This window comes from Pipistrellus hanaki (genome assembly GCF_964339955.1).
Source record: "Pipistrellus hanaki genome assembly, chromosome: 9".
Taxonomy (NCBI): domain Eukaryota; kingdom Metazoa; phylum Chordata; class Mammalia; order Chiroptera; family Vespertilionidae; genus Pipistrellus; species Pipistrellus hanaki.
The window spans coordinates 54267012-54283694 of NC_140511.1; the positions used below are offsets into that span (position 1 = coordinate 54267012).

The 16683-nt window shown below is 54.9% G+C and overlaps 1 protein-coding gene across 1 annotated transcript in view; it reads left to right on the forward strand.

Moving 5' to 3' along the window:
• The window catches only part of OTOG (otogelin), a gene marked incomplete at its 5' end in the record, with an annotated part of 66182 nt that extends 50031 nt beyond the window's left edge, over positions 1 to 16151 (forward strand). Inside the window, 19 exons of the mRNA XM_084895441.1 lie at positions 20 to 165; positions 915 to 1004; positions 1734 to 1917; positions 4118 to 4338; positions 4549 to 4687; positions 6239 to 6433; positions 6631 to 6843; positions 7409 to 7513; positions 7696 to 7803; positions 8225 to 8326; positions 8420 to 8518; positions 9502 to 9542; positions 10638 to 10713; positions 10806 to 10984; positions 11757 to 11861; positions 12063 to 12182; positions 13215 to 13260; positions 15535 to 15614; positions 15727 to 16151. Coding sequence (XP_084751567.1) covers positions 20 to 165; positions 915 to 1004; positions 1734 to 1917; positions 4118 to 4338; positions 4549 to 4687; positions 6239 to 6433; positions 6631 to 6843; positions 7409 to 7513; positions 7696 to 7803; positions 8225 to 8326; positions 8420 to 8518; positions 9502 to 9542; positions 10638 to 10713; positions 10806 to 10984; positions 11757 to 11861; positions 12063 to 12182; positions 13215 to 13260; positions 15535 to 15614; positions 15727 to 15927 — 2450 coding nt within the window. The 3' untranslated portion in view covers positions 15928 to 16151. The remainder of the gene's footprint in view (positions 1 to 19; positions 166 to 914; positions 1005 to 1733; positions 1918 to 4117; positions 4339 to 4548; positions 4688 to 6238; positions 6434 to 6630; positions 6844 to 7408; positions 7514 to 7695; positions 7804 to 8224; positions 8327 to 8419; positions 8519 to 9501; positions 9543 to 10637; positions 10714 to 10805; positions 10985 to 11756; positions 11862 to 12062; positions 12183 to 13214; positions 13261 to 15534; positions 15615 to 15726) is intronic.
• Between the last annotated feature and the right edge of the window lie 532 nt (positions 16152 to 16683).

The window sequence follows — 16683 nt, forward strand, 5'->3', positions numbered from 1 at the left end:
GTCCGCTGCCCTCCCGCAGGCCGCTGCTCCATCTTCCCCGATCTGAGCTTTGTGACCTTTGATGGGAGCCACGCAGCCCTGTTCAAGGAGGCCGTCTACACCCTCAGCCAGAGCCCAGACGAAATGGTCACCGTCCACGTCCTGGACTGCAAAAGCGCCAACCTGGTGACCGCCCACTTCTTTCTGCCCGCACTTGGGGCTATGACTAGGCCTGGAGGGGGATTGGCAGTGAGCTGGGTTTTGAGGCAGTGAGGACAGATGCGGAAGCTCTGCCTGTCCCCTGAAATGGGCTCGTGGGGCAAGAGTCAGTGGAGTCTGCCACCTCCTGGCCTTTCCTGGGGCCTGTGCCATCCCCATCTCCTCCCAGCTTCCTGGGCATGTGCATAGGATCTGGGATGCCTTTCCTGTGGCCTGGTCAAACTGCAGAGAATTCCCACCTGGGATGCCCCATGAGCCAGGTGGAGAAGGCAGGGTTCTTCGTTTGTTAGTTGTGGCTGAGCTTGCATGGGGTCAGTTAGAGCCAAAAATGTTCTATGGCCATGGTCGGCAAACTGTGGCTTGTGAGCCACTTGTGGTTTGTTGACCCCTTGAGTGTGGCTCTTCCACAAAATACCACGGCCTGGGCGAGTCTATTTTGAGGAAGTGGCATTAGAAGAAGTTTAAGTTTAAAAAATTTGGCTCTCAAAAGAAATTTCAATCGTTATATTGTTGATATTTGGCTCTGTTGATTTAGAGTTTGCTGACCGCTGGTCTATGGGATTCTGCACCGTTGCACAGCCCCGATGGTGCCGCTGGCGTGTTGTTGGAGGGAAGTCAGGGACAGGAGCAGAGTGTGCTCACACTTGCTCACCAGGATAGGAGGCAGGACTGGGCTCCAAGTTGATGGGTTGATGGGGGCTGGGATGTCTCTGCAGGGGCACCTGAACTGGCCCCCGTTTTGTCTGGTGCTGCTGAATGTGACTCACCTGGCCCATCAGGTCACCATTGATCGCTTCAACCGGAAGGTGAGAGCATCAAAGAGCCCATCCTCTGGGGCCAGGCAGCAGTCAGTGGAGGGCCAGGGCGTCCAGGGTAGAGGGGCCTGTGGCTTATTCATGATTGGGAACTGGGGTGTGGAAGGACAATAAAACAAACAAACAAACAAAAAAACACAATGCAAAGTTAAGTATATTTGGAAGGGTTTTAATTAGAATACTTTGGCCACCGTACTGTCAAGCCAGGAAGAGTACCGGGAGGGATACTGTGACAGAGGAATACTGTGATGGAAGAAACAGTGGCCTTCACGACTGTTTAAGCTATCTGCCTTCTGCACTTTTGCTCTGAGGGATTCTGTCTTAGTGGTCAGCACAGAGATGGGGAGACCCCAGAGAGGAGTGCCCGGCCCAGAGGCTGGGGATTCAGGGAAGATCTCCCAGAAGAAATTATCGGAGTGGAAGAAGGAAAGAAGAGAACGTTTAGAGGGACCAGAATGTGTGCTAATTTGCGCATAGAGATGTAGCCTGCTTCCAGATGCTGCACTTTTTGCTTCATTGTTGTGTGCTCATCAGACCTTTACGGACTCTTCTATGCACCTTGAACTGTGTCTTGGCTGCCGGTGCCTGAAATTGAGCCTGTCACATAGAGGGTGCTTAATGACTGTTTGTTGGATAATTGGATGGATGGATGGATGGATGGATGGATGGATGGATGGACAAGCTGTGCTCACATTCAGTACAACCCTTTCCCCCTTTAAGGTGATAGTGGACTTGCAGCCTGTGTCGCCCCCCGTGAGCAGGTATGGGTTCAGAATTGAGGACACAGGCCACATGTATGTAATCCGGACGCCGTCACACATCGTGATCCAGTGGCTCCACAGCTCAGGACTCATGATCCTGGAGGCCAGCAAAGCCAGCGAGATCCAGGGCCGTGGCCTGTGCGGTGAGGTGGGACCCAGCTGGGGGCAGGGGGATGCTTCCTGGGTCTCCCCCTGTCCCCCCCAGACACAGGTTTCCCTGTACCAGGGAAAGCAGGGCCAGAGTATCAGACCACAGTGGGGATCAGGAGAGCTGCCAGGCAGAGAGGCCCAATGTCCCTAATGTCTTCTGTTCTGGAACTGAAGCCGCCAGCAGAGAGATGGCTCGGGGCTCTGGCCTCGGCCAGTTGTTGCTTCAGGCAGGATTGTCTGTCAGCTTTCTTGGTGGCTCCCTAATACCAGATAATCCTTCCAGCCTGCATATGCCTGAGCACTTCACAAAGCACTTCCACGCTCCGATCACACTTATTCCAGGTCATCCACACAATAGCCCTGAGCCGTGGTCATTGAACTAAAGAAGAAAGGGGGCTCAGAGAGGTTAAGTGGCTTGCTTAAGATCACACAGCAGAGCTGCTACACCCATAGAGCTAGTGTTCTTAGACCACAGCATGGCTGCCCTCAGCACATGCCCTAAGGGACCAGTGCATTTTGATAAGCAAACTTGGATTGATTCAGGAGGAATCCAAGTATGGACTGCTATTCCTTGAAGGGGCAGAGGACTGTCCTGATTATGGTGATGGATGACATAGGAATACTTATACACACACATACTTATGGCTTCCATCTGTAAGGCTGCTCACATTTTGTTCATTCTCACACATGCCCCTGTGTTCAACATGCCCTCTACACTTAGACTAACACACGTAAGTCTGCTTCCTGGTTATTCTTTCATTTGTGCAACATATAGTTACCAGGTGCCAGTCCCTGGGGGCCGAACAGAAAGCAAAAAAGACAAACCTCCTGTTTGATGAAACTTCTGTTTTTACTGATACAAGCATCTCTCCTTGCACACATCAGTACCGCCAGCACCAGCACCACCATCACCCTTTCCTCACTTGTTCTACTGTTCACACCTGGCAGAGTGCTGTGGTCAGCAATAATTGGGCAGGCCAACTCCTCCTTAGGGTCCCTTTGTGACACCCTTCAGTGACTCAGTGCCAAGACCGAAATTGTGACCTTTGGGAACATGGATAAAATTTTATTAAATGATGCTTTATATTGACAAAGCTGGTGGCTGGAAGTATCAGAGCAGAAGACAGCTAATTTATCTCTAAGCTATCCAAACTAACACTTGGTATCATGGCCACTCGGTTAGGCATGTGGGGAAATTCTGAGAATCCAAAGGGAAATGACTCTTTGCTCTCACAGCGCAAGACCAAAGCTTGTTACACAGAATTGGTAAGATCATGAACGGTGCATTAAAGGGGTCCTAGAAAGAAGTATTTCAGGCAGAGGGAGCAGCCTGAGCAAAGTCAAGGGCAGGCAAGTGTGTGTCTGACGCCCAGAGACAGAGAGAGGCTGGAAGTTAAGGCCATGGTAGAAATTATGGCAGATAAACTTCAGTCCCTTCCCTCCCTTGGTGCCTTAACACAACAGTTTATTTCTTGCACACAAAAATTTCCAAATGGAGGTTCCTCCCATTTTGTGGTGCTGCCATTTCAGCATGAGCTTCCAACTCCAAGGAAGGAAAGAGTTGGGAAATGTTTATGGACCAGGTCTGGTCGTGGTGCCCATCACCTTCGCTCGGGTCTCATTGACTCAGTCAATGACTCAGCCACATGGTCTCACCAGCTGCAAGGGAGCCTGGGAAAAATAGGCTAGCAGATTGCCCAGGCAGAAGAGGAAACAGGTGTGATAACTAGCTAGCCATCTCTGTTAAAGCAGACATTTTTGAAGTAACTTAATTTTCATATAATGTCAAACTTCAAGGTTACAAAAATAGTATAAGGAACTCTTGTGTACTATTTACTCAGATTTACCAAGTATTCACATTTTGCCCCATTTGCTTCTCTTTCTGTATATTAAGATAGAGATAGAGACATTTGTATTAATGCACTTTTCTGTGCATATGCAATTTATATATATGCATTTTTTTTCCTGCACCATTTGAAAATATTTTTATATCCCTAAATACTTGGGCATGTATTTAGAACAAAGATATTTTCTTACACAGCAGGTTTCTTAGCTTCTCTGGGCCTCATTTTTCCTCACCTATAAAATGGGATAATACTAATACCAGCCTCAAAGACTTGTTCGGAGGGATATGCAGAGTGACAGCTGAGTGTGGTGATTATTGTGGCTGTTGGGTAATCCCGCCCCCTTCAGGTATCTGTGATGGGGACGCAGCCAATGACCTCACCCTGGAGGATGGTTCTGTGGTGGGTGAGGACGAGGACCCTGCTCCCTTTCTGGACAGCTGGCAGGTGCCCAGTTCCCTGACCTCCGTGGGCCAGACCCGCTTCCGCCCAGACAGCTGTGCCACGGCCGACTGCTCCCCCTGCATTCGCATGGTGTCCAACCGCACCTTCAGCGCCTGCCACAGCTTTGTACGTGCTGAGTTCAGGATGGGAGGACCCCGTTGCTGGGAGGGGCCAGGGTAGGGAGGGGTAGGTCTGGGTGAGCTCCCAGAGGTCTTGTTTGGGACCAGGTTGGGTGTCTGCAGAGGCTCATTGTTGCCCCCAAGCAGGGCTTGGGAGAGCTTGGCCCTGGGATGTGGGGAATCCAGAGAGGCAGCACTGCCTGATACATGTGCCCAGGTCTCTCCAGAGTCGTTCTGTGAGCTGTGGATCCGGGACACCAAGTACGTGCAGCAGCCCTGTGTGGCACTGACCGTGTACGTGGCTATGTGCCACAAGTTCCACGTGTGCATCGAGTGGCGGCGCTCTGACTACTGCCGTGAGTTGGTGGCCGGGGGCCGTGAGGTGGGTGGGGCAGGTGTCTCCTCCACGGCTCCTTTGCTCCCACAGTTAGAGTGGGAAATACTTTTACAGACCCGAGTCCAAGTCGAGGCTTTCCAGATTTAATTATTCATTCATTCCATTGCATTCATTAATAAATGTCTATATGCTTTATAAATAAATCTATGGGTGTTTTAATAAATTAACAAATTTGTTTTTGTTCTAACTTATATTACCAAGCCAAGTAAATCTTTTATTTATTCATTATTTTATTTCTCTGAGTCTCCTTGCCTCATCTGTACAGTGGGGACAGGAATAATAGCTCCCTCTAGGGCTGGTTTGAAGATGGCATGAGATACTGTGCTCAGAGGGCTTCACACTAGGCCATCACCTGGCTATGTCCAGCACATCTTCGCTCCTTTCTCTTCACTGTTGGTCATCTGTCTCTTCTCTCAGTCTCTCCACTCCTTCCTTAAAGAGAATTGGGATCCACTCTGTCCCACCCCCTTAGCTTTGCCCTAGTGGGGTCAGCAGGGGTGGACTGGCCTCCAGTAGTTTGAACACACCCAGACAGGCAGGAGATGGCTCACAGGAAGACCACACCTTTCATGTGACAGGTAAGTGAAAAGACAATGCCACCCAGAGGATGGCTTTCAAACTGTGGATTTCAACTCAGTGGGTATGAAATCAACTTTTGGAGACAGTGCCAGTATTTGGAAAATGCAACAGAATAGAAAATACTAGAAAAATTAAATATTATCTCATGCACAAGTTTTTTTTTGTTGTTGTTTTTTGTTTTTTTTTTGTTGTTGTTGCAATATATTAATGGTTCTCTAAAAAAGTAGTGATGCATGGGCCCCACATTGGTCTGAGGTGGGGTCCCCGTAATAGCAATTCAAAAACTCTGGGTGATCCTTTGGCTATCTGGTTTGAGGACCACCATTCTTTCTTTCTTTTTTTATTTCTTTTTTAAAAAAAATATTTTTATTGATTTCAGAGAGGAAGGGAGAGGGGAGGAGAGAGAGAGAGAGAGAGAGAGAGAGAGAGAGAGAGAGAGACATCAATGATGAGAGAGAATCATTGATCGGCTGCCTCCTGCATACCCCCTACTGGGGACGGCCCGCAACCCAGGCATGTGCCCTGACCGGGAATCATACCTGGGACCCTTCAGTTCAGAGGCTGATGCTCTATCCACTGAGCCAAATCAGATAGGGCAGACCACTGTTCTATAGGACCACAGTGTAAAATCTACTTTTTACAGTCACGAGAGTTTGGAAACACTGACTTAGAACAAGGGGTTGGCAATGTTTTCCTTGAAGGGCCAGATAAGTATGTGAGGCTTTGGGGGCGGTATGGCCTCTGCACAACCACTCTGCTCTGCCTCGTAGTACACAGCAGCCACACTCAGTAGTAATGAATGGACATGGCTGTGCTTCAGCAAAACTTCATTCTCTGACTCCTGATCTAGAGGAAAGAGGCAGTGAAACGCCTTTTGCACCATCTGCTGAGTCACAGGTGATGCTCACCGACGCCCCCTGTGTCCCTGCAGCCTTCCTGTGCTCCAGCGACTCCACATACCAGGCCTGTGTGGCGGCCTGTGAGCCCCCAGAGTCCTGCCAGGATGGGTTGCTGGGCCCGCTGGACCCGGAGCAGTGCCAGGTGCTGGGCGAGGGCTGTGTCTGCACTGAGGGCACCATCCTGCACCGCCGCCACTCGGCACTCTGCATCCCCGAGGAGAAGTGCGGTAGGTTTCTGCCCTCCGGGGAGGGACCCTCCACATTGGCTTCACCCTAGGCCCTCCTTCACCTTCCTGTACCAGTGGCCTGTATCCTTCTGGGTCTGCTTTGGGCTGCTCTGACCTCCCAGGGAGGGTCTAACCTGGGATGGTCTGGGTCTCCCCACCCTCCTGAGTCTCCTATGCCCCCCACACTCCTACTGCAGCTTGTACAGACAGCACGGGGGTGCCACGGGCCCTGGGGGAGACCTGGAACAGCTCCCTCAGCGGGTGCTGCCAACACCAGTGCCAAGCTCAGGACACCATCGTCCCAGTGGACCTGGACTGCCCAGGCCCCCGCCCTGAGACCTGTCCCCGCTTCGGGGAGGTGGCCCTGCTCCGGCCCACGGAGGACCCGTGCTGCCTGGGGGCTGTGTGCGGTGAGTCCCACTGTTCACTTCCCTGGGCCTTGACTCTAAAGCGGTTAAAAGGCTCCAGCTCTGACCCTGGTGGATAGGACAAGGCTAGGAAAGTGGAAGTGTCTTATGTTTGGAGGGGAAAGTTGGGGGGAGGGGGAGAACCCTTCCTGAGGGACAGGAGCCACACCTTAGGGTGAGCAGGGCTTAACTGCACAGGCTCTGGAGCCAGGCCGCCAGTGGACTCTCCCTCCACCACCCGGCAGATCATTTACCATCCTCTGTGCTTCAGCCGATTCTCCTGTAGCAGGCGGCTGATAGTGCCCACCTTCCGGGCTGCTGTGAGAATTACAGAAGTTAACACTGATCCAGAGTGGCCGCTGGCACGCGGCCCATTGGGTTGGATGTTAACTCTTATTGCTCTTTTGTCCCAGTCACCCTCTGTGTGATCTTCAGAGGCTCCTGCTAGGAATGAGGGGCCTGGGGTCCGGGAGGTGTCATGGGGACCAGGTGTCCAGGCGCTGGGCAGCTCTGGAGGCCGGGACAAGTCCTGGCCACCAGGTGACAGGCCCTGTGGCCCCCGGGCCAGTGTGTAACCAGACCCTGTGTGAGGGCCTTGCCCCCACCTGCCAGCCAGGCCACCGACTCATCCCCCACTTCGAGGAGGAATCCTGCTGCCCCAGCTACACCTGTGGTGAGAAGTCGGGGGCTGGGAGGATGGGATAACGGACCGCCTCAGGGAGGCGGGAGCCTGCAGCTGGGACAGGGGAGCAAGGACAGCTTTGGGGATCGGGTTCTGGCTGGAGATTAGGGCGGGTGGCCCGGTGTGGCCAGGCAGGGTCTGCTCCCAGCACCTCAATTCTGTTTTCCCCCCAGAGTGTGACCCAGAGCAGTGTGAGGCCGTGGTGATCCCCAGCTGCCGCCAGGACCAGATCCTGATCGAGGGCCGCATGGGGGATTCGTGCTGCACCTACTACTTCTGCAGTGGGTAGACAAGCCATCAGACGTCAGCGTGCACACTGGGCCTCAGCCACCCCTTCCTCACCCCGGCTTCCTTGGGTGGCTGGGAGGAAGGGATGGGAGTCACTGGGTGGGGTGGGCACAGGAGAAGGTGAGGTCCCTGTCCAGAGAGAAGTGTAGGAGAGAGAGGAAACCGATCCCCTGCGGGTGACTGAGCATGAGGAAGTGGGTGCTCACTCACTCAGTGCAAGACTTAGGTGGCCACGGAGAACGTCTGAGTTCTGACTCCAGTTCAGGCCACGGGGGACCATGAGCCACTGCTCTCAGGCTGGCTTCATCCCACCTGGATTTTCAAAGTGTCCCCACCTAGCCACCTGTCCTCTCCCAAGCCCCCTCCCCACGAGGGGGGCTGCCTGTGACCGCGGTGGCCCCTCTCCCCTCTCAGCCTGTGGCGAGTGTCCAGATCCGATCCCCGAGTGTCAGGAGGGGGAGGCGCTCACTGTGGACAGCAACACCACGGAGCTCTGCTGCCCTCTGTACCAGTGTGGTGAGTCCCTCCTTAGCTGATGCTGCATTTCTGACGAGTCACGCTCCAAGGTGCCTGTGGCTGATGTGTCCCTCGCCTCCCCTCTACGTGCAGTGTGTGAGAACTTCCGCTGCCCCCACGTGCAGTGTGGCATGGGCACTGCCCTGGTGGAGGTGTGGAGCCCAGACCGCTGCTGCCCCTACAAGTCCTGCGGTGAGTCCCTGACAGGGCGGAGATCCAGGCCCCTTTCCATCAACAAAGTCTTTATTGCAATTAGTAATATAATTTGGTTAAATTCACCTCAAATCCTTTGGGGAAGCCAAAACCGGTTTGGCTCAGTGGATAGAGCATCGGCCTGCGGACTGAAGGGTCCCAGGTTTGATTCCAGTCAAGGGCATGTACCTTGGTTGATGGGAACATCTCCAGTGGGGGGTGTGCAAGAGGCAACTGATTGATGTTTATCTCTCATTGATGTTTCTAACTCTCTATCCTTCTCTCTTCCTCTCTGTAAAAAATCAATAAAATATATATTTTTTAAATCCTTTGGGGAAGTAGGTGGGCGTGTCCGTGATCGATCATGAACACCAGTGAGCTTTATATAAAAAATGTAATTTTAAAAAGAGTTGAGCCTGGCCTGTGTGGCTCAGTGGTCGAGCCGACCCATGAACCAGGAGGTCATGGTTTATTCCCAGGCATGGCACATGCCTGGGCTGTGGGCTCAATCTCCAGTAGGGGGCGTGCAGGAGGCAGCCTATCCATGATTCTCTCTCACTATTGATGTCTGTATCTCTCTCTCCCTCTTTCTCTCTTTGAAATCAATAAAAACGCATTTTTAAAAGAGTCAAGAAACTCTATTTTGCACCTGGATATTTTGCTTGTCTTTTTCTGGGCCTGGATAAAGGCAGGGGTGCTAGTCTGTCTCAGTCACTGCTTTGTCCCCAGAGCACAGAGGAAAGCTCGGCGTAGAGTAGGCATTTAAAGCCATCTGCAGCGTGTGTTTCCCAGCCACTCTGCCCTGGAGCTCCTTGCCTTGGAGCTGGAGCTGCTGCCTCCCTTACGTTAGCCAGTGGTGCCTCAGCCAGGGGCATGGAGGCAGGTGGAGGAGGGCTGTGCCTGCAGTGAGGCGACTGGAGGCCCGAAGGTCCTCCACCTGGACATCTCTGGTGAGGTGGGTCCTGGCTCCTCCTGTTTTTCAGAGTGTGACTGTGACACCATCCCAGTGCCCCGGTGCCATCTGGTATGTAGAGCCTGCCCCTCCCCTGGCTGCCCCGTTTCCTTTCCTCCCTCCCCACCCCTTCCCCTGGAGACCCTGTTCCTTCCATCTAGGTCACAGAGCCTTGGTGGCAGGTCAGTATTTGAGTCCTAAGTCCAGTTCTCTGGGCACCGTGCCCTTATTTGTAGAGAGGGCATGGCCATGCTTCTGAATTGTGAGGATTAAGTACCATGATGATGAAGATGGGGATATTGAGGATGCTGGTGATGATGATGGCGGGGTTGGGGGGGATGGTGAAGATGATGATGATGGTGATGATGATACTTACGATGGTAGCTAATATTAATCAAGAGCAAACTATATGCTGGGCACTCTCCTAGAGCTTTTAAATATATTATCACATTAATTCTCACGACAACCCAATGATTCTATGATTAACTCAATTTTACATAAACACAAGGACACTAAGGTTAAGGTCATGTAATTACAGTGTCAGGATTGGGAGCCAGGAAACCTGCAAAGTTATGTTTAAAGTTATGTTTTTCACATAATTTTATGAATTATATGTATCACCCCCCAAACCTCTATCAGGGGTCTTCAAACTACGGCCCACAGGCCACATGCGGCCCGCAGAGGAGTCTGATCCGGCCCGCCAGGGTTTTTGGGCAGTGAGCGCAGCCGAGGTGTTACAGTAGGAATTAGTAGTTCATATAGTCCGGCCCTCCAGCTCTCTGAGGGACCGTGATCTGGCCCCCACTTTAAAAAGTTTGAGGACCCCTGTACATGCATCTCCTCTCACTTTGCCTCCTGTTCCATCCTCTCTCTCTCCCCCTTTCAACGGGTGAAGGAAGAAGGGACGTAGCATGAGCTCTGTTGATGGGCCAGTGGGTGCTCAGAGTGACAGGAGAGGCCTGAGGCCCAGAGAAGACCCTGGGGTGCTCCTCAGCGGGGAACCTCTGTGGGAGGGTGACTGAGCTCACAGGGTGCCAAGGGTCCCTAGGCCCGCCAGTCCCTCCTCCACGGCTGCAAGGAGAGAGAGAGAGGTTCAGGGGGCAGACTGCTGCCGAGGGCGGGGCTGGGCCTTCCCACCCAGGTGCTGACTGCCTCTGCCCCATCCAGTGGGAGAAGTCCCAGCTGGACGAGGAGTTCATGCACAGCGAGGAGAACGTGTGTGGCTGCGCCAAATACGAGTGCGGTGAGCGGGGAGGTAGAGCCGGGATGAGTGAGCCGTGGGCGGGGTGGGTGCTCGGCTCTCGGTGACCGGGGCCACCCTGCACGCCCGTGCAGTGAAGGCTGCCGTTTGTCTGAGCCGAGAGCTGGGGGTGATGCAGCCGGGCCAGACGGTGGTGGAGCTCTCAGCCGATGGCGTGTGCCACACCTCCCGCTGCACTGACCTGCTGGACCCTCTCACCGGCTTCTACCAGATCAACATCACCTCTGTGCTGTGTGACGTCCACTGCGAGGCGGTAGGGGGCAGCATGGGACGGGCGGGGGGGGGGGGCATGTTAGAAGGGCTGGCCTGGCAGAGCCAAGGAGCTCCAAGAACCAGAGGGGCCCTCCAGCTCTCCCCAAGCTCTCTAGACAAGTCTAGAGCATGGGCATCAGGGGCTCCGGAGACCTCTGTGGCAAGTGCTGGAAGCGGGGCCGGGAGGGGAAGAGTGGGAGTGAAGGCCTGGCAGGAGTGGGGGTTCGACTGAGACCACATTTATGAAGCACCTTCTATGGCTGGCATATCCCAAAGTTTTTTTTTTCTCTTTGTGTTCCTGCTATCACTTGTTGAACACTTCTACGTGCCCGATACTTAAGATCATTACTGGATTCTAGTGAGGGCTAAAGAAATACTAATTGAATAAACAGGCTTAGAATTGTTCCTATTTTCAGATGAAAAAACAACAACTGAGGTTTAGGGAGGTCCAATCCTTTGTCAAAAGTCCCGCAGGAACTGGGACTCAGCCTGAGGTCTATCTGGAACTGAACCTGGCCCCCAAAATGACCAGATGCTGCCTTCGAAAGGGGCAGGGAGCTCTTTATCACTGGGGCTGATCCCAGGAACCACAGCAAAGGAACCATAGAGTAGCCATGGGGTGACCTTCCTGCCCGAGATAGAAGGAGCCTGGGGTTCCCCTCCCTGAGCATCTGCAGAGGGCCCTGCTCTGGGCTCAGAGACAGAGACAGTGGGAGAGGCAGGAGGGGGAGGTGGCCATGTGCTGAGCCCATTCCGTCCTCTCGGTCCTGCAGAACCAGGAGTATGAGCACCCGCGGGACCTGGCGGCCTGCTGCGGCTCCTGCAGGAACGTGTCCTGCCTCTTCACGTTCCCCAACGGCACCACCTCCCTGTTCTTGGTATGCAACCCCTTCAAAGCCCACCTGGGAAGGGGTTCCAGCAGGAGACGCCGAGGACCAGGACCCGGGGCTGGGCACAGAGGGGGTCCTGGGCAGTGCTAGGTTTGGGGCTGCATCTGCCTTTGGAGCTATATACCCTATCGGTTCTCTCGGGCCATCCATCTGGCCACAGTCTCCATCGCCCACCTCTGTGCCCTCCAGCCCGGGGCATCCTGGATTGCAGAGTGCGCCCGCCACCACTGCAGCAGCACCCCCCTGGGCGCCGTGCTTGTCCGCTCGCCCATCAGCTGCCCGCCGCTCAATGAGACTGAGTGTGCCAAGGTCAGTGCCAGCCTCTCCCCGCCCTGCAGCATAGCCTGACACCAGGGCCATGGGATCCCTTACTAGTGGGGTGGGGAGAGGTCCTTTGTGCAGGAAGTGGGAGAAGGGGTTCCCAGAGCCTGTGCCTGCCCTGCCACCCCAGCTCCACAGCTCTCCATGCATTTTGGCTCCGACCACCTCACACATCACAGGGCCACACACAGATACACACAAACATACACTGTTACAGACATACCACCACCAACAGTCGATGGCTCACACACACCACACACCCCACGGGGACATTAACACCCCCATATGCCAGCGCACACATCACTCACTGTCACACACCACAGCACTTCTGCCCTAGTGTGGACAGCTGTCCCTGTGTGTACACCCCCAGGACAAGGATTTCCTGGAGGGTTTGGGGTTATTGTTAAATTATTAAAGCTCCTGAGATGAATATTGGCATTTAAAGATTTCCGACCTTACCTAGAAAATAAATACACCCACACATTCATACACTCATACACACAATCACATATGTACACACACATATATAGACTCACAAAACCACACACATAGAGAAACTCACACTCACACTTATTCACAAAGGACCGTCATATCCATTGTCTTCTCCATTTCACAGTAGAGGAGGAGGGCTCTAATTAGAAATGAGGAAATTAAGCCCAGAAGAAAGGGACAACTTATCCCAGGGCTGAGACAGAGCCCAGGCTGCTCACCCAAGGGTCAGCTACCGCCCCCCTCCCTCCCTGGGGGAGCTGCCACTGGAAAGCATCACCTGAACCTGGGTTCAGGCCTCAGTGGGAGTCGCAGACAGTCTCAGTGCCAGTGTCCCAGCCCGTCAGCTCACACCTGTGGCTCTCCCTTCTTCCTCTGGCCAAGGCCTGATGGCCAGCAGGGCCTGGAGGTCCTGCCTGGTTCATCATGGGAGGAAAGGAGTCAAGTCCCTGGGACTCTTTGCCTCCTGCTGGGATTGTGGCTTCTGATCTGGACAGGATCTTCCACCCACCTCCCCTCTTCTCCCTCCAGGTTGGGGGCTCTGTGGTCCCTTCCCTGGAAGGATGCTGCAGGACATGTGAGTGAGCATGGTGGAGACCCAGGGGTGAGGGGCTCTGGTTTGGGGCAGAGCGTGTCATGAGGGGGCTAGAAGGCCGGGCCCTGCCTGGCCTGGCACCTCTGGTGGTGGCTCTTTGTGGGTGAGTAGATGAAGGGATAATCCCCTACCACGAGGTCCAGGCACTGGCACACTTAGGCAGCTGGCAGAGGCCATGCTCACATTCCTGTCCCGACAGCAAGGCTTCTGCTTCTTGTTGGAGACAGGGACATTGGGATATTGAGTCCAGGAGGTCAGTAGCCCACTGGCCTGCCCCTGCCAAGGCCCTCAGCCCAGATGCCCCCCGCCACCACATGAATTCTCCCTGTGGCCAGGAGCCCTGTCTTGGAAGGGCCTCATGGGTGGGATTCAGACTCCCTGTGGAGTCTGAGTGAGAGGTCTGTGCAACTGTCCTCACACCTGGCCCTGGGACCTGCAGTCCCAGCCACACAGGCATACATGGCCCAATCAGCCTTAGTGCCTGTGCCCGCATGCCTCCCCCCGCCCCCTTGGGTCCCAGACCCTTCCTTGGGGGGCTATAGAATGTGAGACTTTTTATGATCACCTCACGTATCCCAAGGAAGTTGGGCTCAGTGCCTCACTGGCTGATCTCTGACCCACAACTCATATTCGCTGAATGTCCCGTGTGCTCCCGTGTGACCTGCAACCCATGTCCCTCTCCCCAGGTTCCCCGGGGACCCTGTTTCCCGTGGTCCCCGTTAGCCCCGCCTCTCCTCCACGGGTTAGTGTCCACTGCCACCCAGGTACTCCTCTCGGGAGCCCACGGAACTGGAGGCGGGCAGCCGCGTTGCTATTTCCAACCATGTCCCTTCTGCTAGGTGCCCCCAGCTCTGGGGGTGGGGGTGGGGAGGGTGGCGCCCCTGCTCCCTGCCCCTGGCAGAGGCCTTTCGGCCAACAGTGCATGCTGGGTAGCAAGCTGTGCCCCCTGAGCTTGCATGGGAATGCTTCAGCGGTGCCCGCTCACCTGGCGCCCACCAATGCCCAATGCTGCCACCGCTTTGCTCCCACTGGTCACTCAGCCAGTCTTAGTCCGGACCCAGGGGCCATGGCCAGAACAGCACTCAGTTTCCCTGCCTTGTGGGAGCACGGAGAGTGGACAAGGTCAGCTTAGCTCTGGCTGGGAGTCCTCCTACCGCTGTGGTGGGAAACCTGCAAGGAGGCCCCGAGGCCAGAAGGATTCCCTCTTTTCCAGAAGGCACCTGGGGCCCCAGCAAGGCCATGCACCTGGAAAATATTAGCAGAGCACCAATCTGCCAGGCTCTGTTCTAGGCACCGTGGACACAGCATACACCAGGCCTCGCAGAGATGCTATTTTAGTGGGGGAGACTGAATAACTAGTAAAATGCAGTGTCTAATAAAGGGGATGCCTCTGGTTTTATGGGGACGGGAGCGTATGCAACGTGGAGGCCCTCATTCTGAAAAAGAACACAACCTTACGAAGCTAGATAGAGGTGCGGAAGTCAACATTTCTTTAGAATGAGGACAGGACTCAGAACAAACTGTGGAAGAGGCGGTGCAGAAAGCTCTGCAGCTTACACGTCAGCAGCATAACCAGCAGGGCGTCTCTGACCAGGTGGCAATCCTGTCCTGGGCAGAAGCAGGCTGGGGCGGGGTCAGGAAGGAGGACTGGTGCAGGAGAGGTGCCATTCCAAGAAGGGATTCAGAGTAGGTCAGGGGTGAGGAGATACCTGAGTAGTCGAGGGCATGAATGAGCCCCGGGATTGTTGTCTGTGGGCGGCATGGTCCGGGCAGAGGAAAGGGCACTCCTATCCGTGTCCACCCCTGCAGTAGCTATGGAAACCGCATGAGCCTGCTGTGTGCACGCATGATACTCAGGACTGGGGGATTGCCTTCATTCTCAAAATTGCAGAATCTTAATGCTAGAAGCCCTCTTGAATAGAAAAGCTGAAAATCAGATAGGGGTGAGGTCACCAGTAGAGGTTAGGAGACAGATGTTGGGACTGGGGTGGGGAGGCATCCTGCCTATCCCCAGATCCTTCTCCTCCCTTAGCCCAGGGTCCCTGAGGCCACCCCAGCCACCTCCCTCTGTCTCCTTCCAGGGCTCTGAGTGAAAAGCTTGCCCTCTGATGGGGAGGGGCTCTGATGCATGGGCACTAACGCTGCCAGAGGGGACCTCCAGCATGACACTAACTGCCCCAGTCCGGCCCATCCTGCTGCCACTGGAAGCACTTTTCAGCCGCCGCAGCCACCTCACCCTTTACTCTGTCCCCCCAGGTAAAGAGGATGGGCGCTCCTGCAAGAAGGTGACCATCCGCATGACCATCCGCAAGAATGAGTGCCGGAGCAACACCCCTGTGCGTGGCACCCACAGGGCGGTGGGGGAGGGGCGGCCAAAGATGGGGAAGGGGAGGAGAGATGGGGGGGTGGGGGCTACCCAGGCCGCCTCACGGGCTTGCCCATCCCCAGGTGAACCTAGTGTCCTGTGATGGGCGGTGCCCATCCGCCAGCATCTACAACTACAACATCAACACCTACGCCCGCTTCTGTAAGTGCTGCCGAGAGGTGGGCCTGCAGCGGCGTTCCGTGCAGCTCTTCTGCGCCACCAATGCCACCTGGGTGCCCTACACAGTGCAGGAGCCCACCGACTGTGCCTGCCAGTGGTCCTGAGGCCTGGGGCTGGGGCTGGCCGGGCCACCCTCCTCCCACCACCCCTGCTTTCAGTTTCCAGCTGGCCTGTGGGTCGGGGAGGGGACACTTCAGGTGTGGAGAGCTGGTTTGTTGCGGAGCCTGGCATGAGCAGAGGCACAGAGAGTGACCCGAACAGGCCACACCTGCCCACCCTGGCCCCCTCTCTAGGCTGCCCCTCTTCCACACTCGGGAAAGTGCCACAGAGGAGGTCTGGAATGGGCCCTGGGTCAGGGCAGCAGCCCCTGCACACCCGTGACTCTGGTCACAGTGCATTTGGTGGAGGGGGTGAGAGCTTTCCTGGGATCAGAGCTGGACCCAAGACCAAGTGCAGGGTCAGGATGGGGGAGCCCAGTCTCCTTCTTGGCCATGGAGAACCACAGACACAGTAAAAGGAAAGAGGGCTTTCACTGCAACACACGGCCTGCATAGAGCTGCTCAGAAGGAATTCCCAGAAGCAAAAAGGGCGGGTTCCTGGGTCTGGTCTCACCAAGATCTGTGAGCTCAGACCCAGAGACTGAGGAGAGGGTTCAGGGACAGTCAAGTCCCCTGAGCGCCCTGGGATTCTGTTATTGGCATTGTGATTTGGGAAAGGTTTAGAAGAGCAGGCCCATGCCTACTCCATACCACCCCCAGCCCCATCTACCACAGCTGGCCTTCCTGGCAGGAGGGCTGGCTCTTGCGGGTGGTGATGGGAGGGAATGAGTCCCTCAGCAAGGGCCCAGCACAGCTCCTCTC